The following is a 24,391-nucleotide window of genomic DNA, read 5'->3' as shown; positions in this document are numbered from 1 at the left end:
GGAGGACAATGAAGGGGCGGGGCTGGAGGACCAAGAAGGGGAGGGGCTGGAGGACCAATCCACCATGATCACGTGGCCAGCCGCGGGAAGAAGGGGGAGGAGCCGGGCGCCCTGATCACGTGGGCAGGTGCGGGCAGCGGCCCGGCGATTGGCCGGGCTTTTCCCACGTGACCCTCTCTCCCTCCTTCCTCGCTGGGCGGAGCCAGGCGCGGGGCCGGGGAGAGCGACGATTGGTCGGAGCGGCTTCACGTGACCAGGCGCGGGCCGGGAACGGACGGCGATTGGCTGAGCTCTCCCCACGTGCTCCCTCCGCCGGGCGGGGCCAGGTGCGAGTGTTATTTTTCGAAATAAAGGCGGCGGCTGTAGCCTGTGGCCCGGCTCCAGGGAGTGGGAGAGCGGCAGCGCTTCCACTTTCACCTCCCTCCCTCCCTCCCGAGTTCCCCTTGGGGCCTAGTGCGGCCGCCGATGAGACTCTAGCGAGGCCTGAGCGACAGGGGACGGGGGGAGGCGATTCTCCCATTTTAACCCCTCCCGCCCTGCGCTTCCCGGGTTTTTAATTTCCGCGGCCGGGTTTGTTTAAAGTCCTGCCTCCCTCTCTCCAGCGCCATGAGTGGCGTCCCCGCGGCCGCCAGCCCCGCCAAGCCTAGGCCGCGCCGCAGCTTCGGCCCCGGGCCGCCCCGGCTGCCGCTGGAGAAAGGCCGCTCCTGCAAAGCGCTGTTCGGCGCTTCCTCTTCCTCCGTCGACACCCCGGTGCTGTCCCCGGTCACCAACCTGACACTCAACATGGTCAACCTGACCGGCCTGGGCAGGTAAAGGGCTGTCTGTGTCTGTCTGTATGTATGGATAGGGGCCCACTTGTAGAAGATTGGATTTGTTATTACCACGTGTTAGTATGTGGCGAAAAGTAGTGTTTCTTGTACTGTAGAGACAAAGCATACTGTTCATAGAGAAGGAAAGGGTACAGAATAAGAAAAATTACTGTGGCTGCTGGAATCAAAAAATCAGGCATTTAGAGAGACAAGGACTGATTAGAAACAGTCAGCATTAGCCTTCAGTGGAAAATCATGTCCCAAATTTGATTGAGTGTTTTTGACGGGGGGGGGGGGGGAGGGGAGCAAGAGGCTAGGTGAGGGTGGTGCAGTTGATGTTGTCTACAAGGACCTTAGCAAGGCCTTTGACAAGGTACCGCATGGTAGGTTGTTGCATAAGGTTAAATCTCAGGGAATCCAGGGTGAGATATCTAAATGGATACAAAATTGGCTTCTAGACAGAAGCCAAAGGGTGGTTGTAGAGGGTTGTTTTTCAAACTGGAGGCCTGTGATCAGCAATGTGCCTCAGGGGTCCACTGAGTGCTGGGTCCACTGTTAATTGTCATTTATATTCATGATTTGGATGAGAATTTAATAGGCATGGTTACTAAATTTATAGATGACACCAAGATTGCAACGGCATGTTGGTTGATTGGGCCAGTGAGCTGATGGAGGTGGAGTTTAAAGAACAAAGACAAGTAGATAAATACATTGGGGAGAGTTAGAGATCACGGACCTAGGGGTATATTATAGGTTCATAGCTCCTTGAAGGTGGAGTCACAAGTAGATGGTAGTGAAGAAGGCATTTGGCATGTTTGGTTTCATTGGTCAAAACATTGAATGCAGGAGTTGGCATGTCTTGTTGAAGTTGTACAAAACATTGATAAGGCCACACCTGGGATACTGTGTACAGTTCTGATCATCCTGTTAAAGAAAGGATATTATTAAATTAGAAAGTTCAGCAAAACTTTACTAAGGACTTAATAGTTTGAGTTATAAGGAGAGGCTGGATAGACTGGGACTTTTTTCTCGAGTGTAGAAGGCTGAGGGTTGATCTTATAGAGGTCTATAAAATAAGGAGGGGCATAGATCAGATATCTTTTCCCAAAGGTAAGGAAAACCAAAACTAGAGGGCATAGGTTTAAGGTGCGAGGTACAAAAGTCTAGAAGGGCAGTTTTTTCACCCAGAGGGTGATTAATGTCAGCAACAAGCTGCCAGAGGTAGTAATAGAGACAGGTACAATTTTGTCTTTTAAAAAGCATTTAGACAGTTACTTGGGTGATATGGGCCAAATGTGGGCAATTGGCACTAGCTTAGAGGTTTTTAAAAAAAAAAGGCAGTGTGGACAAGTTAGGCTGAAGGGCTTGTTTCCATGCTGTAAACCTCTATGATAAAAAGAAAATATTGGAAAATCTCGGCAGGTGTGGCAGCATCTGTAAGGAGGGAAAAGAGCTGACGTTTTGAATCCAGATGATCGTTTGTCAAAGCTAAAAGGATGCATAATGTAATGTTAGTCATAGCTTGGAAAGCTCAACTTAATATATGGTAGATCCATTCAAAACTCTGAAGACAGCAGGGAAGAAGAGTTTGAGTCGAATTTTAAAACATAGAATGAGAAAGTAGGAAGGTATGCTGGCACTGTTTAAAAAGTAACCATGTTTTTGCACCGCCTTGGTAATTTGGCGTACTTGTGGATGCTGAGCAGCATTTGTAAATAATGCATTCCTTTTTAAAATAATGCTTGCAATGATTGTGTGTTGTTCTAAAACCTGCAGTGTTTTGGGGACGTGGTGAGTGTGGGTGCCTGGGGGCATAACATTCAAATCTAAAACTTCTTTGCTTTTTCCAGTGCTGATTGTTCCTCTTCTTCCTAATCTAGTAATTGTGATACACCAAAACGCAGACCTTCTGGGACACCATTACTTCTGAAGACACTGTCATCTGATTCTGATCCAGGTTGGTACTTAATGGTAACCTAGAATTAGCATCCAGAGCATGTTCATCAGCCCCACTCACCTCCAGCTTGCAATTCAGCCTTTTGTTGTGTGGGGTCTGTTTGCTAACCAAGTCAGGAGTGTGATGGAATGTTCTCCACTTGCCTGAATGACTACTTCTCCAAGCACATGGAACTCAATACCATTCCGTGGAAAGCTCTCTTGGTTGCCATCCCATCCACTGGCACCAAGATGCAGTGGCAGCAGTTTGTATTATCAGTAAGATGCACTGTAGAAGCCGCCATATATTTTCCAATGCAGAGATGTCCATTGCCTCAAACAACGACAGCAGATTCATACGAGCATGACCTCCAGCAAGTTCCCCTACAAGCCACGTGTCACTTGAGGCTGCGTCACTGTCCCTTCACTGTCACTGGATTAAAATCCTGAAATGCCCTCCTGAACAATGTTATGGGTGTATCTACACAACATGTTCTGAACCAGTTCAGAAAGTGGCTCACCACCACCTTCTCCAGTAAAATTTAGAATGGGTAACAAATGTTGGTTTAGCCAGTAATAACCACATCCTGAGAAAAGGTTAAATTTGGCAGGTATCAGTTTGAAAACCAGTGCTAAGATATTTGTGTTGGTGATTGGGGGCCAAGAGTGGGAGAATGCAAACCAAACTGATTGCTTCAGTGACTCTGACACTTTTAGTCACTATGTTGAGGTGGGTTTCATTGATATGACAACTGTTTCACAGCCAGGTTTCCCCTTTCTAAAATCTATTGTGGAATATGCAAGTTTTCTTATTTTTAAAAAAGTTCTTTGTGGATCTATACAGGTTGGCGTGGGTTCCTGTTGGTCCATTGAATAGACTCCCTCATCCTAACACACCCAGGTGGGAGTTGGCTGATTTGACTGTTTGCTCACCTTTCTTGCCTGGATGGTAATGGCTGTAGCATTTCATTATGCAGTTCCCCCATTTGAAGGGGACTGGGTGACCTGAAGCAAAGTGAAGGTTGGTGCAGAAGTGGAAGGAAGAGATCAATGGAACTTCCATTAGAAATTGCAAAAGCCCTCCATGTGTGATGCTGGGGAAAGGTGGTATTGCCAAAGTTGCAAAAAGCACCCACCTTTGGGTGTGCAAATTGAAAGATCAGACCCTGGGTGAGCACTTGCTGCTACTGGCATTGTCACATGCAGCTTCTGTTGCATGTATGAGACACCCACAGAAAAGTAAGGCTGGTATAACCCTGGAATAGAAACTGTTTGCAAGGTAGCTTTTGCTATTGACTGCTATTTGCACATTCTTGGCTGTTTGCCCAATTCCATCCAGGGCTATAAGGCCTTTAATCGGGAAGAATATAACATTACTTTTATTTCTATATTTCATGGAAATGAGTTGTGAAGTATGTGGAGCTTGCTGTTTGGAAGTGGTTGAGTTGAAAAGCTTAGAAGCATTTAAGGTGAAAGCATGAAGGCGAAATGTCATGGTCTTGTGTTAAGTAATGCTCTAAGATCAAATTTTAACCAAACATTTACTGTAAGAATTAAATCAAGTGCCACCATCTTAACTGCTTATATTTAAAACATGCAAATCTCAATAGATTACTTCCTACTCCACTTTTATTTCCACCCAAGAGTGTACCCCTATACTTTACAGGTCCTGAGTTCATTCTGCCTAGGATCAAACTAAGGGGTGCCACAGGTCTTGAGAATTCACATTGATTCTCATCTTTATCCCTACTATTCTGAGGCATGAGCTTCCTTGGAATCCTTCCCCCTGTATTTGGCTAGGGAAACCGCCAACTCCCCTTCAGCATCTCATGATTATGGACACTCTAACTCCGCATCCAAATCAGAGAATACCCTGGTTTCTGTTAACCCCTTGGCTTCTTGTCTACAGCCTCTGATGGCCCCACACTCCTGACTTTTGGTCCCAGGCTCCAACTGCCTGCTTCAGAGAAAACTTGTAAACATCACAAAAGGAATTGCTCCCTGCAATTTCTGAGGCAACTTGGCAGAACTGGGATGTCCAGATAGATAGAAATTGATCTACAATTCCTGAACTTTGCCTTGGAGAACCATAATTTTGGGCGCCGCACCTGCGCAAAGATATTTTGGCCTTGGAGGGAGTGCAGAGGAGGTTTACTAGGCTGATACCGGAGTTGAGGGGGTTGAGCTATGAGGAGAGGCTGAATAAACTGGGCTTGTACTCGTTAGAGTTTAGAAGAATGAGGGGAGATCTCATTGAGACGTACAAGATGATGAATGGGATGGATAGGATAGAGGTGGAAAGACTCTTCCTGCTCAAAAAAGACAGTAGGACTAGGGGGCACAGCCTCAAGATAAAAGGGGGGCGGTTTAGAACGGAGTTGAGGAGGAACTTTTTCACTCAAAGGGTGGTGAATCTCTGGAATTCTCTGCCCGTTGAAGTGGTGGAGGCTGCCTCGCTAAATATTTTTAAGACGCGGGTTGATGGGTTTTTGATAGGAGAGGGGATTAAGGGTTATGGGGAGAGGGCGGGAAAGTGGAACTGAGCCACGACAGATCAGCCATGATCTTATTGAATGGCGGGGCAGGCTCGAAGGGCTGGATGGTCTACTCCTGCTCAACCATCACGGTGGTAGCAAGGGATGATATTGGAGCCAAGGAGCAGAGGGTGGAATCGTTGTGGGTGGAGATTAGGAACAGCAAAGGGAGGAAGACGCTGGTGAGTGTCGTCTATAGGCCCCCGAATAATGATCTGGAGGTGGGGCGGGCTGTTAATGCGCAAATAAGTGCGGCGTGCAGGAATGGGACGGCCGTAGTTATGGGGGATTTCAATCTGCATATTGATTGGTCGACCCATGTTGGACGCGGGGGGCTCGAGGAAGAGTTCTTGGAATGCTGCCGAGATAGTTTCCTCGAACAGTGTGTGTTGGAGCTGACGAGGGAGCGAGCTATCTTGGATCTGGTGCTATGTAATGAGGCGGGTAGAATTAGGGACCTTGTGGTGAAGGATCCTCTTGGGGAGAGTGATCATTGTATGGTGGAGTTTCTGGTGCAGATGGAGGAGGAGAAAGTGGGTTCCCGGACACGTGTCCTTTGTTTGAATAGAGGGGAGTACGGTAGGATGAGAGAAGAATTGGCGAATGTGGACTGGGGGAGCACGTTGGAGGGAGGGTCTGTTGAGGAGCAGTGGAGGATCTTTAAGGAGATCTTTCTTGGTGCTCAGCGGAAATTTATTCCGATGGTCAAAAAGGATAGTAGGAGGAGAGGTAATAAGCCGTGGATAACGAAGGAGGTGAAGGAAAGTGTTAAACTAAAAGTGGAGGAATTTAGAGTAGCTAAGAGTAGTGGGCGAGAAGAGGATTGGGAGAGGTTTAAATGTCAACAAAGATTGACAAAAGTTGATAAGGAAGGGTAGGAGAAACTATGAAGCTGGGCTAGCGCTTAATATAAAAAAGGATAGCAAGAGTTTTTATAAATATATAAAAAGGAAGAGGCTGGCTAGGGTGAATGTTGGTCCTTTAGAGGATGAGAAAGGGGACCTAGTGGTAGGGGATGGGGATATGGCTAAGGTATTGAATAACTTTTTTGTTTCTGTCTTCACGGAGGAGGACGTGAATAATTTGCCGGGTGTTAGCGATGGAAAGGTGGTAGGACTGGAGGGTCTTAATGACATTACTGTTACTAGAGAGGCGGTGCTCGACAGACTGGAGGGGCTGATTGTGGACAAGTCCCCAGGACCGGATGGAATGCATCCGAGGGTTCTGAAAGAAATGGCGGAGGTGATAGTGGATGCCTTGGTGGTTATTTTCCAAACGTCGCTTGATTCCGGGGAAGTGCCGGATGATTGGAAAACGGCTAATGTTACGCCATTGTTTAAGAAGGGTGCCAGGCAAAAGGCGGGGAATTATAGGCCGGTTAGTTTAACGTCTGTGGTAGGTAAAATGTTAGAATCTGTCATTAAGGAGGAAATTGCGAGGCATCTTGAAAGGAATTGCTTGATAGAGCAGACGCAGCACGGTTTCATTAAAGGGAAGTTGTGTCTGACAAATTTACTGGAGTTCTATGAGGATGTGTCTAGGGCGGTGGATAGAGGAGAGCCGGTGGATGTGGTCTTTCTAGATTTTCAGAAGGCGTTTGACAAAGTACCTCAAGAGGTTATTGCAGAAGGTCGAGGGACATGGAGTTGGGGGTAGGGTGTTAGCGTGGATAGAGGATTGGTTGTCAAATAGGAGGCAGAGAGTGGGGGTCAACGGGTGCTATTCGGATTGGCGGATGGTGACTAGTGGAGTGCCCCAGGGGTCGGTGCTGGGGCCTCAGCTTTTTACCATTTATATAGATGATCTGGAGGAGGGAACTGAGTGTAGAGTGTCGAAATTTGCTGATGACACCAAGATTGGGGGAGCGGCAAATTGTGCGGAGGGTGTGGAGAGTCTGCAGAAGGATCTAGATAGGCTGGGCGAATGGGCCAGGAAATGGCAAATGGAATTTAATGTTGGCAAGTGTGAGGTGGTCCACTTTGGTAGGAAGGACTATTACTTACGGGGCAAAAAACTGCAGCAGGTGACGGTGCAGAGGGACCTCGGGGTCCTTGTGCATGAGTCGCAAAAACCCAGCTTGCAGGTGCAGCAGGTGGTCAGGAAGGCGAATGGGATGCTGGCCTTCATAGCGAGGGGGATTGAATATAAAAGTAGGGAGGTCTTGCTGCAGCTGTATAGAACATTGGTTAGGCCGCAGCTGGAGTACTGTGTGCAGTTTTGGGTGCCACACCTGCGCAAAGATATTTTGGCCTTGGAGGGAGTGCAGAGGAGGTTTACTAGGCTGATACCGGAGTTGAGGGGGTTGAGCTATGAGGAGAGGCTGAATAAACTGGGCTTGTACTCGTTAGAGTTTAGAAGAATGAGGGGAGATCTCATTGAGACGTACAAGATGATGAATGGGATGGATAGGATAGAGGTGGAAAGACTCTTCCCGCTCAAAAAAGACAGTAGGACTAGGGGGCACAGCCTCAAGATAAAAGGAGGGCGGTTTAGAACGGAGTTGAGGAGGAACTTCTTCACTCAAAGGGTGGTGAATCTCTGGAATTCTCTGCCCGTTGAAGTGGTGGAGGCTGCCTCGCTAAATATTTTTAAGACGCGGGTTGATGGGTTTTTGATAGGAGAGGGGATTAAGGGTTATGGGGAGAGGGCGGGAAAGTGGAACTGAGCAGCGACAGATCAGCCATGATCTTATTGAATGGCGGGGCAGGCTCGAAGGGCTGGATGGCCTACTCCTGCTCCTATTTCTTATGTTCTTATAATAATATAAATGCTGATTTCTACCAAGAAACTGAGGGGCCACCCACTGTTTAGTGTTCTCCCACTTCTAACTCTGACTTGTTAAATAAACATAGGTCATCCTTGCATAGCTGTCACTTGATGTCTGTCGACCAGCTTGTCAAATCAAGTGCCTCTGTTATCTTGCATTAAAACTTCAAATTCCCAAAACTGAAGGTTATACTCCTGAAACATGAATTATGGAACTAGACGCATTCCTTTCAGAAAGGATGTAAGGCCTTGTTAGAGTTAGATGCAGTAGAATGGAGAGACATTTGTGTGGAACATAAACATAAGAAATAGGAGCAGGAGTAGGCCAACTAGCCCTTTGAGCCTGCCCCACCATTCAGTAAGATCATGGCTGATCTGTCAAGGCTCAGTTCCACATTCCCACCCTCTCCCCATAACCCTTAATCCCCTCTCATCAAAAACCCATCAACCCACGTCTTAAAAATATTTAGCGAGGCAGCCTCCACCACTTCAACGGGCAGAGAATATTGAGCAGTTGGGCCAAATGGGCAGTTTGTGCTGTCGATTCTATGCTGCAGTTGGAGATTTAGAATTAAGCCTCTTGAATAGACACTGTTGGGTACATCATCCTCTGCTGAGGAACAGCTGGGTTCTCTGCTGGCACATTATTTTGCTGAGCTGGTGTATGTTCCAGCTTGCCACCATAGCTGGAGGCACCTGGCTGTCAAATATCCAGCATATTTCTCCCGGTGGGAGACAGCAGCTGTGATTGCAAATGGATATACAGGGGGCTTACCAGTTGATCGTTCATCTCTTAACTATCTTGTTTTCAGGAGTAATGGAGATGAGCTTCATCTAATGTACTCAAATCTTTAGCTTTATTTCTAATTGTATATTTGTAACATTTGTATGTTTTTTATTCTAAGCACGGTCCAACATAGGCATGCAGATATTCAAGGAAGTACTGCTGTCTCAGCACTAGGTACCTAGGTTCAATTTCCAGCTTGGATCACCGTGCATGGAGTTTGCAGGTTCTCTGTGTCGGTGTGAGTTTCCTACAGGTGCTCTGGTTTCCCCTCACTACAAAGATGTGTGGGTTAGGTAGATTGATCATGCTAAATTGCTCCTTGGTGTCAGAGGGATTAGGGTAAATATGTGGGATTACAGGGATAGGATCTGAGTGGGATTCAGTGCAGGCTCGATGGGCTGAATGTCCTCCTGTACTGTATGGCTTCTATGATTTCTGCAGCATGAGGTCTATCAGTGTGTAAGGTGGGTCTACATTCATAGAATAAAAGTATCTTAATTGAAACATCTAAAATGCTTAGGCTTGACATGATTAAATGTTGAGGATGTTCCTCTAGCTGGCGAGCTTGAAACCAGGTATCTCTGATCCCTAATGTGGGGTTGGCCATTTGGAAATCTTATGGAGATTTATTCTTCACTCGGAATTGAGAATCTTTGAAATCCTCATCCCCAGAGGGTTGAGAATGCTTGGTGATTCTGCTTTCAAGATATGCTTGGATGCTGAAAGAATAGGATGCAAAAATGGAGTTTGAACTTGAGCCATAATCTTAGTGAATGACAGTTGGCTACATAGCCTACTCCTGTACCCACTCATGGTTTTACTAAGGCTAGTAACATCTGATATTCAAATTGTCTTAATGTTTGTGTCTTACCCAGGGCTTTGTATGGATTCTCCGAGTCCAATAGATGAAAAAGCAATCGACGAAACGTAAGTTCCTACTCGCCTTGTGCTTATTAGGCACAGGGATATAAAGTAAGACTTGGGATTAATTGTAACTGTTATGCTAGTATATGTTGATAAAGCTGCTCTTGTTTTTAACATGGGGTCTGTATTCATGAGTATCATACATATGCCATGGCCTTTGAGTTTGCAGGAACAGGTGACCAGAATACGTTGCTGCTTTCCTTGGTGCTGTACGTTAAATGCACTTAGTACTGAGTTTGCTGACTCATTACATGTGGTTCGCCATCATTCATTACCTACCCCGAGACTTCTGGACTTGCTATTACAAATTACCTCACTTTTTTCCCCTCCCGACAGAAGTCGGTTTCTTGTACAATAGTCTTGCTGTTTAGCAGGAGACCATCACAGATGTTTTTGTGCTTGCCCTGCAAAGCAATCCAAAATTAAATCCGCTACCATACTCTCCCCATGTTTCTCTACTTTTTATAAAGGATTTGTTGCCTTAACTGCTTCAGAGTTCCATACTGTGAAAGCTTTGTTACCTGAACCTTGCTGCACAGGCTGGGGAGGCGAAAAATCTTTCTCTGCTTAGAAAGATCTTAAGATCCTTCATTTAAATTCCTTCACCACCCCCCCTTGTCTCTTAAATGTTCCCACTATCTGAAATCTCTATACCTCCCCCCCCACCTCCAAAACCTTGCTCCATTCAATGTATTCCTTAATGGGGAACTGCACGTGAGGTGGCACAGTGGCTGCCTCACAACATCAGAGGCCTGAGTGTGATTCTGGAATTGGTTGTTGAGTTTGCATGTTCTCCATGTCTGCAGATTTTCTCCAGGTGTGCCAGTTTCCCCTCAGATGTGGGTTAGGCAGATTAGGCATAGTAAATGCATGGTGTTACAGGGATAGGGTGGAGAGAAGGGCCTGAGTTCTTTCACTATGGTGTAGATATTGTGGTGGACGCATTATGCATTAATTTTCACTCTTCTAGAAAAACTTAAATGTTGCTGCCTTTTTAATATTTTATCTGTCGTCTTAGATATCATATGTGAACCCTTGGATCTCTTAAAATTCCTATCTCTTCACCTTTATTTTTTTCTAAACTGCTCTTTTCTGACAGGCTGTACTGTTTCATGTTACCATTTTCCATATTGAAATGCATTTGTTACCTGTCTCTCCATTTCACTTTGTTTTGCTGTGAGCTTGAGTCACTTTGCTATGCACTTTGGGATAATTATACTTGTCATGATGTGGAGATGCCAGCGTTGGACTGGTGTAAACACAGTAAGAAGTCTCAACACCAGTTTAGAGTCCAATCAGTTTATTTGATAGCGAACCCACAAGCTTGTGGGATTACTATCAAATAAACTGGTTGGACTTAACCTGGTGTTGAGACTTCTTACTAATTATACTTATGCCTGAGGTGCTATTAATCATAGCTGTCAGAACTTGCTAAGAGTCTTGAGGTAAAGGATTGCACAAAGGATTATGCAAAGATATGTGAGGAGGGGGTGGATATACTAAAGGGTATTGGATTGTAGGGAGGCGGGGGGTGTTTAGAGTGCAAGAATTAAGTATTTTGAAATAGCTCTTTAGATTACCCACTTCTAACATGGGTACTACTTTCAGGGGTTAACATGAAGGTGCCATGTAGCTGGTGAACGTATTTGTGACAGCATGACTCTTGATTCTTAACATGTTGTTATAGCTAGGAAAGACTTGTTTACATTTGATTTGTTTCCACCTATTTCAAAAATGGGCACCTATTTCAAAAATGGGCACCAATTTGAGTGTGTGCGGTGTTCCCTGATGCACTTGGGAGATCACTGAGATCCATTGCTCAGTTTGGGAAACCCTGACCTAGCTGATTTTGGTGATCAGAATTCAAACCCAATTGGTTGCAGATTTCAGCTCAAAGATCTCATTGACTGCTATTGTGTTGCCTGTTTGCTGTATTGAACAATGTAGAAAAGGGGAAGCAGAGCTGTGGACTGTAACTTGCATCATCCTAAATTTATCCCACCTTGGGGTCATGTTTTGAGTCTCCACAGCAGGTTTCATTTTTCACTCCCTATAGATCTTTGCTCTAAAACCATGTTGAGTTTAGTATCCTCCTGACATGGGTTTGATAAACAAAATGGCCTCTTTCTGTCATAATGGCAGTGATGCTTGTAATATTTGTCCATGGCACAAGAAGACTAACCACAAAGAACAGTACAGCACAGGAACAGGCCCTTTGGCTCACCAAGCTTGACACACATGCCCCTCTAATCAAATATTTTCTTGCCTCTAAGAGGTCCGTATCCCTGTACTTCCCTACCTAGTCATCTATCTATCCAGATGCCTCTTGAATGTTTAGAATCTGCTTCCACCACCACCTCTGGCAGTGTGTTCCAGGCATTCATCACCATCCAGAAAAACTTATCCCTTAAACATCTTTTAAACTTCCATTCTCTCTTTAAACCTATGACCCTGAGTATTTACCTCTTTGAGCCTTGGACAAAGGCTCTGACTATCCATTCTATCCAAGCCTGTCACAATATTGTAAACCTCTATTGGATCCCCCCTCATCCTCTGACACTCCAATGAAAATGACTGAAGTTTGATTAATCTTTCTTTATAGGCCATATCCTTCAAACCAGGCAACAACCTGGTAAATCTCTTCTACACTCTTTCCAGTGCAACAATATCCTTCTGGTAGTGTGGCGACCAGAATTATACACAATATCCCTAGCCATAGTCTAATACAGCTGCAGCATGATTTTCCAATTCCTATATTCATTGCTTTGTCTGAAGGCCAGCATGCCATACATCTTCCTGACTACCTTGTCCACTGGAGTGGACCTTCAGGGAACTGTGGATCTGCATGCCTAGACACCCCTGTGTGCTAACATTAAAGGCTGTACCATTTACCACATACTTTCTGCAGTAGACCTTCGAAATCACATCTTTGCATTTCTCTGGGTTAAATCCCATCTGCCATCTTTGAGCCCAGGTCTTCAGCTGATTTATATCCTGCTATATCCTCAGACAATCCTCCTCATCTGCTACTCAATTTTTTTGTCATCTACATTAATCAGGCTACCCACATTTTCTTCACTGCTAGCATTTTGAGGTTTGCTTCTGGCCCTGCAGAGTGAGGGGAAAATGTTTGCAAATGTAGTTTAATTATCGCCTGTTGAATTTTAAATGGCTAAATTTGCAGAAGTGATTGAGGAGTGACTGATAGTTTTGGAGAGGAGTACAGCCAGTGTTGGAGAGGAGTTTTAAAAGTCCTTAAAGTTCTCCAGCCACTAACTTTTTAAACAAATGTTTCCTCGTTTCTGTTGCTTATTTTGCCATTCACTTTAAATTGGTGTCCTCTAGTCCTTGACTTTGTTCAGTGAGAACAATTTCTAACACAGATCTACATGATCTGACAGATCAAGCAACTCAAATTTGAGAATCCATGAAGTGCTGTCATCGGAATTTATTCAATCACGATCAAACTGCATTGGCATATTCCTACTTTACCATTAACCATCAAGTCAGAGGATCAACTCTGGCTCAATGAAGAGTGCATGCCAAGGTGTCAATCTAGTGAAACTAAACACAAGATGACTTGTTTGGCAAACAGCAGAAGCAGCATGCAACTGACTGAGCTAAGCAACACCACAACCAATGGGTCAGATTGTTGAAGCTCTGCAGTCTTGCAATCGGTCATGAATGGTGATACAAAGTTAATTCCCAAGAGGAGATGGCTTCACAAATGTCCCCTTTCTCAATGTTGGGAGGACCCAGCACATAGGAAAGATAAGGCAGAAGGACTTGGAATGACATGCAGCCAGGAATGCAGAGTGGATGATCCATCTTGGCTTCCTGAGGTCCTCTCAGCCTTCAGATGCCAGTTCCTAGCCAATTTGATTCACTCTGAAGGAATTGGATGCTGTGAGGCTATGGGCTTTGACAATATTCTGGCAATAGTACTGAAGGCTTATGCTCCAGAATTTGTTGCTCCCTCTAGCCAAACTGTTCCAACAACACTAGCATCTATCTGGCAGTTTGGAAAATTTCCCCAGCTGTGTCCTGTATGAAAAGCAGGACAAATCAAACCAGGCCAATAATGGCACATCAGCCTACTCTATCATCCACTAGATGCATCTTGGCTATGTGCTCTGCTTCCATGTGCAAACCCTTTTGGTCTTTAATGAGCTACCTGATGATCTGACTTGCGGGCATGAGCTCAATTTGGAACTAAAGTGCCATCTTTGATATTCTAGCTGTCAGCTGGAAAGAAACAACATAAGGAAGCATGGCATCAATGAATGCAGCTCCTAACTTTGGCTTACTACTGAGTTCACTCACATTGGCCTTGTTTTTAGTCTGTCATCACTAGTTCTTCCTGGATTTGTGGTTGAGGTGTATAACCTATCTGTGCTTGGAGTTTACTTTTCATAACAATCAATCCCTGTACCCTTGTTGCTCAAATGCAAATAACATGATTTCCAAAACAAAGTCTTTACCTTTTATAAGGTTACCAACTGACTGTATTTAGTTACATTCGATATCTGCTTTATTCATCCAGTGGTTTTCTCTACTGAAAACACTTGGGTATCTGATATTGAAGCAAGAGATCCCAGGAGTCTGTTAACAAAGCACAAAAGTTCTCAAAATTTGAAGAGTTGTGTATAAATGTTCAGGTGAATTGATGTGAACTGAGATGATCCATTAGAGTCTTCAGAATGTAGCCTAGATTTAGTGCAGATGTCACTAACAATTGCTGTTACCACTTTACTGTCTCTGCTTTGTTAGTGTTTATATTTTGAGCCCCTCAGCAAATGGTAGCAGATGTTAATTCCCTTCGTAACCAGATACCTTTGCTTGTGTTTTGTCAGCATAAACACGATGGAAAGAAGCTAGTGAATATTGGCAGCAGTTGTCCCATGCAGTTCTGGGAGCAGAGAAGACTGGGGATGGTGGTGATGTGATTAAGATGAATAAAATTGAGACCAGAACAAACATTTCCTCTTGGAGGGATCAATGATAAGGGGAAGAGAGGAAAATCCTTTCCACCCAAAGGGTAGTGGAGGCAGAGACCCTTAAACCATTTAAGTATTTAGATGAACACTTGATGCCAAAGTATATAGAATAATGGCTAAGTACTGGAAAATGGGATTAAAATAGTTGGGTGATTGTCTTTGGCTAGCACAGATATGATTGGCCAAAGGGCCTTTTTCTGTGTTGTAGACCTGACTAGGTTGGGTCTTTACTCACTGGTATTTACAAGAATGAGGTGACTTTTACTGAGGTATCTATGATTCTTGGGCCTTGACAGGATAGGTGCTGAGAAATTGTTCCTCCTTGGGAATGTCTAGAATTAGAGGGCATAATCTGAGTAAAGAATTGCCCATTTAAAACAGATGAGGAATTTCTTCTGAGGGTGGTGAATTTGTGGAATTCTTTATTGCAGAGGCTGGGTTATTTAAGTATGCTCAGGCTGAGAGGGACATGTTTTTAATTTAAGGGATTAAGGGTTATGCGGATAAGGAAGGAAAGTGGAGATAGGGTTAGCATATCAGATCGGCCGTGATCTCATTGAAAGGTGGAGCAGATTCTGGGCTGAATGGCCTAATTCTCCTTTGCCATCTTAGCTGCAGTGACTCTGCTAAACTCTGAAAAGCTGGTAATCAGTTATAATAGGCCAGCCTTTTGGGTATATTGATGTCACCTGTCTGCACGTGCAGATGTTGGTTTGGCAATGTTTGCTGATAGAATTAGTACCCACCATGACCACCCCCCCCCCCCCCCCCCCCCAAAACCCGAGTTGGTGACTGTCCTGCCGAGAGTTGCTGAAGATGCAATCTTTTCTCCTGACTGGATTATCTTGGCCGGGTCTTAGCTTTGTAGAAGGATACACTGAGAATACAGGCTTGTGGACTGGCCTTAAGTCAGGTAGTTGTTGTTCCACAATGGAATTCTGCTTGGACATAACAGTTGCAGCTTTTGTGATGCATACGTTGGTTTCAGCATCGTGTCAGATTCCTGGTGATTGTGGAGCTGAGAAATGTGAAGCTTAACTTCCAGCATTAGTGATAACTGATATCTATCATCCTGCACCATATGCCCTCCTGGTGTTGATGATCAAACCCAACTCTTCCCAAGCATGGGAGAGCATGCCTATTTGTCACTGAAGTTGTTTTTGCTAAGAAATGTTAGTATGCAGGACTTGGCACACCCTTGTTTAGGGTCTTGGATGGGCAAGGCTAAACAGCTTGCTGTCAATTCTGAGCAAGTAGAAACCTCCTTGTAGATGATTTGAAGGCCTATTGCAGCAGCAGAGGAGAATAGCCAGTGTCCATGCCAGAATACAATGGTTTTTACCTTGCTACACATTGCGAAGGGCTTCAATATTGTCCTTTCGTAGCTGGCCTTAGAGATCACTTTGAGCAGCCAAATTTCTGTAGTAGCTTAAATAAGACAATGTCTGCTCACATAGTCTGATCCCTTGAGATTGAACACATGACCTTCCAGCTCTGAAATGATAACTGGGATTTGAAGTGAATGTGTTCTGACAGTATCTGCAATGAGGGCAATATATTCCTCAGATTTTCAGCAGGGAGAAGCCTTGATAGTTGCAATTGCTGTAATCATCCTTGTGTAGGTTGCAATTATGCATCAAAGCAGCCTTCTTGATTGGCACCACATCTGCAAACATTCACTCCCTTCACCAACACTCAGTAGCAGCAGTGTGTACTATCTATAAGATGCACTGCAGCAATTCACCAAAGATTCTTAGACAACTCCTTCCAAACCCACAACCACTTCCATCTAGAAGGACAAGGGCAGCAGATACATGGGAATACTACCACCTGCAAGTTCCCCTCCAAGTCAGTCTTGTCTTGGAAATATATCATTCCTTCGCGGTCGCTGGGTCAAAATCCTGGAATTCCCTTCCTGATGGGTCGGCACATGGACTGCAGCAATTCAAGAAGGCAGCTCATCAACTAGGGATGGGTGATAAATGCCAGCCAGTCAGCGACACCATGTCTTGCAATGAATGTTTTAAAACTTGTATCCTGGGGTACTGAGCCCTCCCTCCTGCAGAGACAAAGTTTGTGCAATTGCTGCAGGACTGTCATGCAACAACTTGTAGTGTTCTACCCATCTCTGCAATAGTTTCTTGCAGTCACTGGTGACCTCCCTGCCATTGTTTTCAATGGACCTGTTTCCTTTGGGTCTGTTGCCTTGATCCCTTCCTACAAGCCCCTAACATTCACACTGTGCAGGGACTTCTACTTATTCTGGTAGAGTTGTAACAGCTTAGCAGCCTGTTGGACGACTTCACTTCAAACAGCTTAGTGAATTCAGTGCATTTTCTATTAGATCACTCTTGTAATAGGAGTGGACTGCTGGGCTTCAGTGACATGTTCTGTCACAGCCTACCAATCAGTGTTTTTCTGTCCTGCTTCTCATCAATCTGAGCTGCTTTTAATACCTGTAGGCCTATACCTAATGGTCTGTATTCTTTCAGAATTGTTTGCTTCAGTTCAGTGTACTACTTAGAATCCCTGCAGTGCAGAAGGAGGCCCTTCAGCCCATACCGACCACAATCTTGTCCAACCCTATTTCCATAACCACACATTTACTGTGCGAGTTCCCCTGGCACGAAGGGTCAATTTAACATGGCCAATCAACCTAACCCACATGCCTTTGGAGTGTGGAAAGAAACTGAAGCACCCAGTAGAAACCCACACAAACACGGAGAATGTGCAAACTCCACACAGTGACCCAAAGCTGGAATTGAACCTGGGGTCCTGGTGCTGTGAGGCAGCAGTGCTAACCTCTGTGCCACTGTGCTGTCCCATTCAAATGTTTCACCACCTGCTTACTATCTTTTTAAGGCCATTTTGTTGCCAACTTAGCAAGATCCTATTGCAGTCTAAAGAATAACACTTTGGCACAGGAGGATATGTTGCAGCAGGCACCATGTTATAAAGCTGATGCTTCCAACTTTGCAGTTGTGGCTATGGGTTATAACAATCCCACCTCTAAATTACTTAAAAATGGGGATTTTAACCTGCTTCAAACTAGGAGCTGACTCAAATGTAGTTTTAGAATTTCCATTTAGAGATATCATTAACTTTCCAATAAATAGAAAGAATTCTCCAGGATTACTATTTACGTGCTAATGAAGTAAATTCTTAGAGACCTCCATGTAATTGTGGTGAGTGCATAATCCCATCTGTTGCTAGCTCACTGATTTTAGACTGCTGGGCTAGGGTAAGTAGCACGTGCATGTCTCTTCTGCTTGACCTGTTCTGTTGTGTTGTCTCTAAGTGATGCTTGTGCCTTCCTGATTAAGGTGCTGTCAGCTGTAGGGTCAGTCTCATAGGACTCTGCCTGCATGGCATATGGCAACTTGACAACTAATCTCAGTCCCACACAAAGGGACTCATTTGCATACAGGTGGTGAGCAGCAAGTCTAAAAGGCCATCCTGTGGGGATGGTTAATGGCAATTTTGACCCTCCATCTTGAGCTGAGGGCATTTGGAATTTTTACTCAGAATTGCTTTGTGTAGAATGTCTGCATTCATTTTGCATTCATGTTATCCACAGACAGACGTAAAGCCACCAAGTAACTAAGTGTACGTTGAGTTTAACAAGTAAAAATGGTAATATCCACCAATATTAAAATGGGCTCCTAAAGTAGCAAATTTGCTGTTCAGTTTTAAATGCTGCCGTGCCCTTTAAAGCAACTTTCGTATATTCAGTTGGAAAAATTGTATTGATTCTGAAACCTTAAATTCCTGTCAGCTAATAATATTAATACTATGCTCTTTCTATTGTTGCCATGTGACTTTATATGGGCTTTTAAAAGTAGATGTTTTGGTTTGATAGTCTGTAATGTAACAGCAGAAACTGAAGATCTCCTCCTCTTTGTACACAGGTTTGAGAAAGCAATATTAGAATCTGGAAAAGTGATTATCAAGTAAGTAACCCTCTCTCTCTTGGGGTAATGGGTTTTGCTTAACACGTTGCAGAACAGTTAATGCATTGCAAAATGAAGTTGGACCTGTCCTTTATTGAGAAATTTCCTCAGTTTGCTGATGTCAGCTTACCGAATATTTCAAAACTGCAGTCAAATTCAGAGGCTGTTTTCAGGTGGTATAGCTATTGGGTTAATTGACATTCAGGCACATCTTTGATTTCCTTGGATCTTTTTCTGACATGGCCACTTGTATCTTTTTTTGCCCTCCACCCCATGCTAACCTGGATTGATTCCAGAGTTGAGAGGGTTGGCTAATGAGAAATTGAGTGGACTGGAAGTATATTCATCGGAATTTGGAAGAATGCGGGAGTAAAGTAAAGTTTACTTTAGTCATAAGGCTTACATTAACATTGTAATGAAGTTACTGTGACATTCTCCTAGTTGCCACAGTTCACCTGTTCAGGTCAATGCACATAACCAGCGCATCTTTCAGATTGTGGGAGGAAACTGGAGCACCCAGAGAACCTGCACAGACACGGGGAGAATGTGCAAACTCCATACAGGCAGTGACCCAAGCTGGCAATCATACCTGGGTCTCTAGTGCTGTGAAGCAGCAGTGCTAACCACTGTGCTACCGGGACAATCTTACCAAGGGACGATCTTATTGAAACAAGATTATGAAGGGAATGGATAAGATAAAAGCAGGGAAGTTGTTTCCACTGGCAGATGAAACTAGAACTAGGGGGCATGGCCTCAGAATAAAGAGGAAGCAGATTTAGGACTGAGTTGAGGTACCTCACCCAAAGCATTCTGATTCTGTGGAATTCTCTGTCCAGTGAAGCAGTTGAGGCTACCTTGTTGAATATTTTTAAGGTAAAGATAAATAGATTTCTGAACAGTAAAGGAATTAAGGGTTATGTGAGTGTGTGAGTAAGTGGAGCTGAGTCCACAAAGATCAATCATGATCTTGTTGAATGGTGGGGCAAGCCAGATGGCTGCCTCCTGCTCCTAGTTCTTGTGTTCTTATGAGACCTTCATAAATAACTTTCCTCTGACTGCATCTGCCCTGTTCTTTTGTCTCCCATTCCAATGCATGCTTTTAGTTCCACTCCAGGCTGCCAATCTGAGTGTTAGAGTTAATGCCAATGGTCTATAAGGGCCTGTTTGTACTGTATGTCCAATGTGGATAAAGACCTGGACAAATCACATACTTGTGGCTGCTTAACATTGGCAAAATCTAAGCCAATGTTTTTGGTTCCACGCACATCTCTCACCCCTGCTCACCACCACTGTTGCACCAGGCTGAAGAGTATGGCATCCTCCTAGTTACTTGGCACGAGGCTCTGATTTCTCTTCCACATTCCGTCTGTCACCAAGTGTTATCTTTCACCTTCAATGTTGTCCATCTAGGGAAGTAGGAGCTGGCAAATGAGCTTGGAGCTGCTTCTGTCTGAACTTCTGCAACATTTGGACAGTTCTTCTGTTACTGCTTGTGAATTGTGCACTGCTCAATTTGTCCTTGCTACTCCAAGAACTATACTTGTTACCTGTTCTTCTGTCCTAACAAATATTATATTTTCTTGTCTGCCCCTTGAATCCCTCCACTGCCTTGAACCTGTCTGTCCACTAGCTTTTGATTTAGGGAGCATTTACAAGTATGTAAAACAAAAATTGCAAAAGTAACCAAGAGTGCCTTTGCCAGGAAAATTATCTGTCTTGACATAGCCATAGTGGAAGCTGTGGGGAAACCGTGTTTAGAAGAGTGAATAATGCAAGGGTGTTTGAGAAATTACTGAAGTTCCATGGACCCAGTATACTGAGAACGGTACAGCACAGTATAGGCCCTTTGGCCCTTGTTGTGCCGAGCTATGTCCAAACCCAAGGTCAAGCTATCCTCTCCCTGTCATTCTGTTGTGCTGCTTGTACCTATCCAATAACTGCTTAAAAGTTTCTAGTGTCTGACTCCACTATCTCAGGAGTTGGAGTTGGTTACAGTTATTGATGGGTGAATTGATTATAATCTTCTGGAATTTGCAAATTTCTAGAATGGCCTCCAGACTGGCAGGTAGAAAAATGTAACCCTGCTATTCAAAGGGCAGAGAAAACTAGAAACAAGGCTAGTTAATCAACTAGCAGTGAAGCTAAAAAGGAAATTGCTAGAAAACTCAGGTCTGGCAGCATCTGTGGGGAGAGAAACATTGGTGTTTTGAATCCAAGTTTTTAGCATTCCTGTTTTCTTTGATTTCTAGCAACTGCAGTATTTTGCTTTCGGCATATTCAATGGGAGCATTTGTCTTGGTGACTGTATTTGAGCAGCCTGGTGTACGTGTTTACAGCAGTTGCTACTGTTCCAGAGCAGTGTCACTGTTTATTGACTTTGGTAGAATTGGGTCAAATGTTTTTATCGCAACTGACAGATGTGGTTTCTAATGTTGTGGTTTTTGCTGAGTTGCATGGCTTGTCTTGTAGAATCTCTTCCTCCTTTGCCTACCCAGTCTTAATTTCACTGGTGCAGTGGGCTAGTTCTATGATATCCTTGTGCCATCATATTCCATTGTTGGATAATCAGTGTGTTCACCACATGGTGACTGGCAGCCTAGTGACCGCTTAGGATCATTGAGCCTTTACTCATTTATCTCATTCTATATCTGTGACTCTAACTGACCAGGGCATTGCAGGAGCTCATATTAATGGCTGTATTTATGGTGGAATATTCTCAAGTGTTTGGGACTGGAATGCACTGCCTGAAATTGTGGTGGAGGCAGATTCATTTGAGGCATTCAGTAGAATATTAGATGATTTGAAGAGGGCATTAAATTATTTGAATGGATGTGTAGGGGTATGTGGAATGGTATCAAGTCATGATGCTTGTTGGAAAGCTGATTCAAGCACAACAGGCCAAATGGCAGCCACCACCTTCACCATAACAATTGTGACATGAGAATCGTGGGTTGAAGAATTAACAAGTTGGCCATTTCTGCTGCTGAGCTGTTTATGTTAACAGGTTGATCTTGTTTTTCAGGAAGTTCCCCATAAGAAGAATAAACTCCCTTCCGGTGAGTCATTTCACCAGATGCTGGTTTTTATATATCCTGTGGCTCTTCCAGGCTGTCTTTAAATCTATCAATTTGAAAACTTCATTTGTTACCGTAACAGTAGCAGAAATACTGTTTGATTTTGGTACATTTAAACTTGCAGTGCATGCTGTAGCAGGAATCATTACAGATTTCCAATTGTCAATGTTTTCATGAATCTTGAGTGGGTGCAGAGTTTTTATTCTTTGGTCAGCTGTGGATTTCATGATGCAGAAATATTGCTGTGGCTAAAATTTTCAAATCAAACTATTTTGAGGTGCAGAGATGCAGAAATTCTGAAGGATCGGAATTCTCCCTGACCCATGAAGGCTCCTCCTTCATCTCCCAGCACAAAGATGAAGATTTATCCTATATGAATCTTTTATTGGAGTCTGATGTGCATGTTACCTCATTCATCCCACCCACTTTTCAGCTTCTGTTTTGTTCAGTTACTCGAAGTATTTGCCTCTTTGGGGAATCTATTCTTCAGGTGGATTGCTTAAGAGTTCTGAACTTGTTCTCCATTTTGAACTTGTTCTTCTGCAATTTAATAAGTTGGCTTTACTTCTATATCTGAACCATGTTGTATATTCCTGTGCTCATTTTCCTGTGTGAAAAAGTTTGTGTTTTGTGGTTTCAGCAGGTATCATTGAAAATCCAATGAGGCAAAACCAAAAATGTTTTGTTTTCCTCCTTACACAGCTAAATTACTGACTCATTGTATTACTCCCAGCTCCCATTGTTGAGCTGCTTTAGCTAAGGGCCCCACACCAGAACATTTCAGGATTGCCTGGCACGTGCTCTCAATGTAGTGCACCATTGAAGTTTTTTGAGGGCAGTTGCTATGGAGACATTAGTTGTGGGGTTAATCTTAGCACTGCATCTTCAAGATGCACAGCTGCTTGTTCCTGGTTGCCACACAGTTGTAAATCAGCAGCTGCCTGCCTGCATACACTGACTTAAAATTGCATCAAACAATTTGAATGCCAAGAGCCTTGAACTTTCATTTTGAACAAGGCTGCTTTTAATAAAGATATGAAGTTTTCTGCATATAGTTTATTGCATTTGAGCACACTGGTGTTTGACATCCTCTGACCATGAGACTAGTGTGAACTCAGCTTGCCATAGGAAAGGCTTTGTCTGCATGTGGAACTTCAATACTGCCTAGAAGCACAAGTAGCAACACAGAATTAAATGCTTAGGGAATTACACTAAGTCCCTATACTTCTGTGTTTCTAGATGAGACTTCTTGGATCAAGTCCTGCTCTTAAGTCAAGCCAGTGTGACTCTTTAGATTCGGAAGTGTTTCACAAAGGAAGTGCTGGCCGCCTCTCCACTGAACGGAACAAAGAAAATGTGAGTTCCTTGACTATCTGTCAAGTAATTATGAATATGAAGGATGGGAAATTTTGGGGTAACCAATAGCCTACTTGGTATTCTTTCAAAATTGTAGCCCAGAAATGCCAGTGCTATCATAGGGCAAGTGATTATAACCATCTCTGGTTTTAGATCAATCAGTTAAGGCCTTTAATTGCCAAATTAAATCTTTTCTACAATTTTGTTAGCAGTTTTTAATTTGACAGTAAAGATGAAGTAGATATTTTCCCAACACCAGTACAACTGGTCCCTCAATGATTCTAAGCTGTCTATGCTTTTTCTCCCTTGTATTTTCATCTAATTTCAGACTTCTCTTGGGTCTTGTGTGCCCCTGAATTAACTTTCATGCTTTCCTTCAAATGGCTTAAGGGTATTAGTATTTATGCTTGTGGATTTCAGCAATTCAAGTGGGCAAAGGCATTCCCACACATAATGGACACTTCTGCTCAGCAACCAGGTACTTGAATTGCTAGTTTAAAAACACAAGCAATACGGGGATGCAAGTTTAATGGGAGAAATGACAGATGGAATTTGACTCAGATAAATGCATGGTGATGCACTTTGGAAGTCCTAATGCAGGAGGGCAGTGTATAGAAAGTGGCAGAACCCTTAGAAGCAGGGCATCTAGGTGTATAGGTCCACCGTTCCTGGAAAATGGCAACATCAGTGCATAAGGTCATCAAAGTGTATGGCATACTTGCCTTCATTGGTCACTGTATAAGAATGTAAATATTGGCAAGCCATGTTGCAGCTGTATAGAACTTTAGTTAGACCATATTTGGAATATTCATAGTTCTGGTTGCTGCACTACCAGAAGAATGTTGGCTTTGCAAAATAGGTTTACCAGGAGGCTGCTGATTTGGAGTGTATTAGCTATTAGGACAGTTCAGACAAAATTGGTTTGTTTTCACTCGAACATCAAGAGGCTGAGGGACAACCTGATAAAAGTTTACAAAATCTGAGACATGCATGGGTAGAATGGATAGTCAGTCTTTTTACCAGGTTAGAAATGTCAATTAGTAGGGGCCATTGGTGTAAGGTAAAAGGGGGAAAGTTTAAAGGAGATGAGGCAAGATTTAAGAGGGTGATAAATACCTGGAATATATTGCCAGAATAGAAGCAGATACATTAAGGAATAGAGGGATACAGACCACGTAGAAGCAAAGGGACTTTAGCTTAGAAAGGTGTCAGTGGAGACTTGGTGGGCCAAAGGACCTATTGTGCTATTCCTTGTTATT

The 24,391-nt window shown here is 43.8% G+C and overlaps 1 protein-coding gene across 1 annotated transcript in view; it reads left to right on the top strand.

Moving 5' to 3' along the window:
* The first annotated feature begins 429 nt into the window (after positions 1-429).
* cdc25b (cell division cycle 25B) overlaps positions 430-24,391 on the top strand; it is a 39,410-nt gene continuing 15,448 nt past the window's right edge. The window contains exons 1-6 of the mRNA XM_080195006.1: positions 430-809; positions 2,690-2,766; positions 9,707-9,758; positions 18,661-18,702; positions 21,725-21,758; positions 23,016-23,132. Coding sequence (XP_080051132.1) covers positions 607-809; positions 2,690-2,766; positions 9,707-9,758; positions 18,661-18,702; positions 21,725-21,758; positions 23,016-23,132 — 525 coding nt within the window. The 5' untranslated portion in view covers positions 430-606. The remainder of the gene's footprint in view (positions 810-2,689; positions 2,767-9,706; positions 9,759-18,660; positions 18,703-21,724; positions 21,759-23,015; positions 23,133-24,391) is intronic.

Source organism: Carcharhinus amblyrhynchos, chromosome 1 (genome assembly GCF_965287045.1).
Source record: "Carcharhinus amblyrhynchos chromosome 1, sCarAmb.v2.hapA, whole genome shotgun sequence".
Lineage (NCBI taxonomy): Eukaryota > Metazoa > Chordata > Chondrichthyes > Carcharhiniformes > Carcharhinidae > Carcharhinus > Carcharhinus amblyrhynchos.
This window is presented reverse-complemented; position numbering and strand designations above follow the sequence as displayed.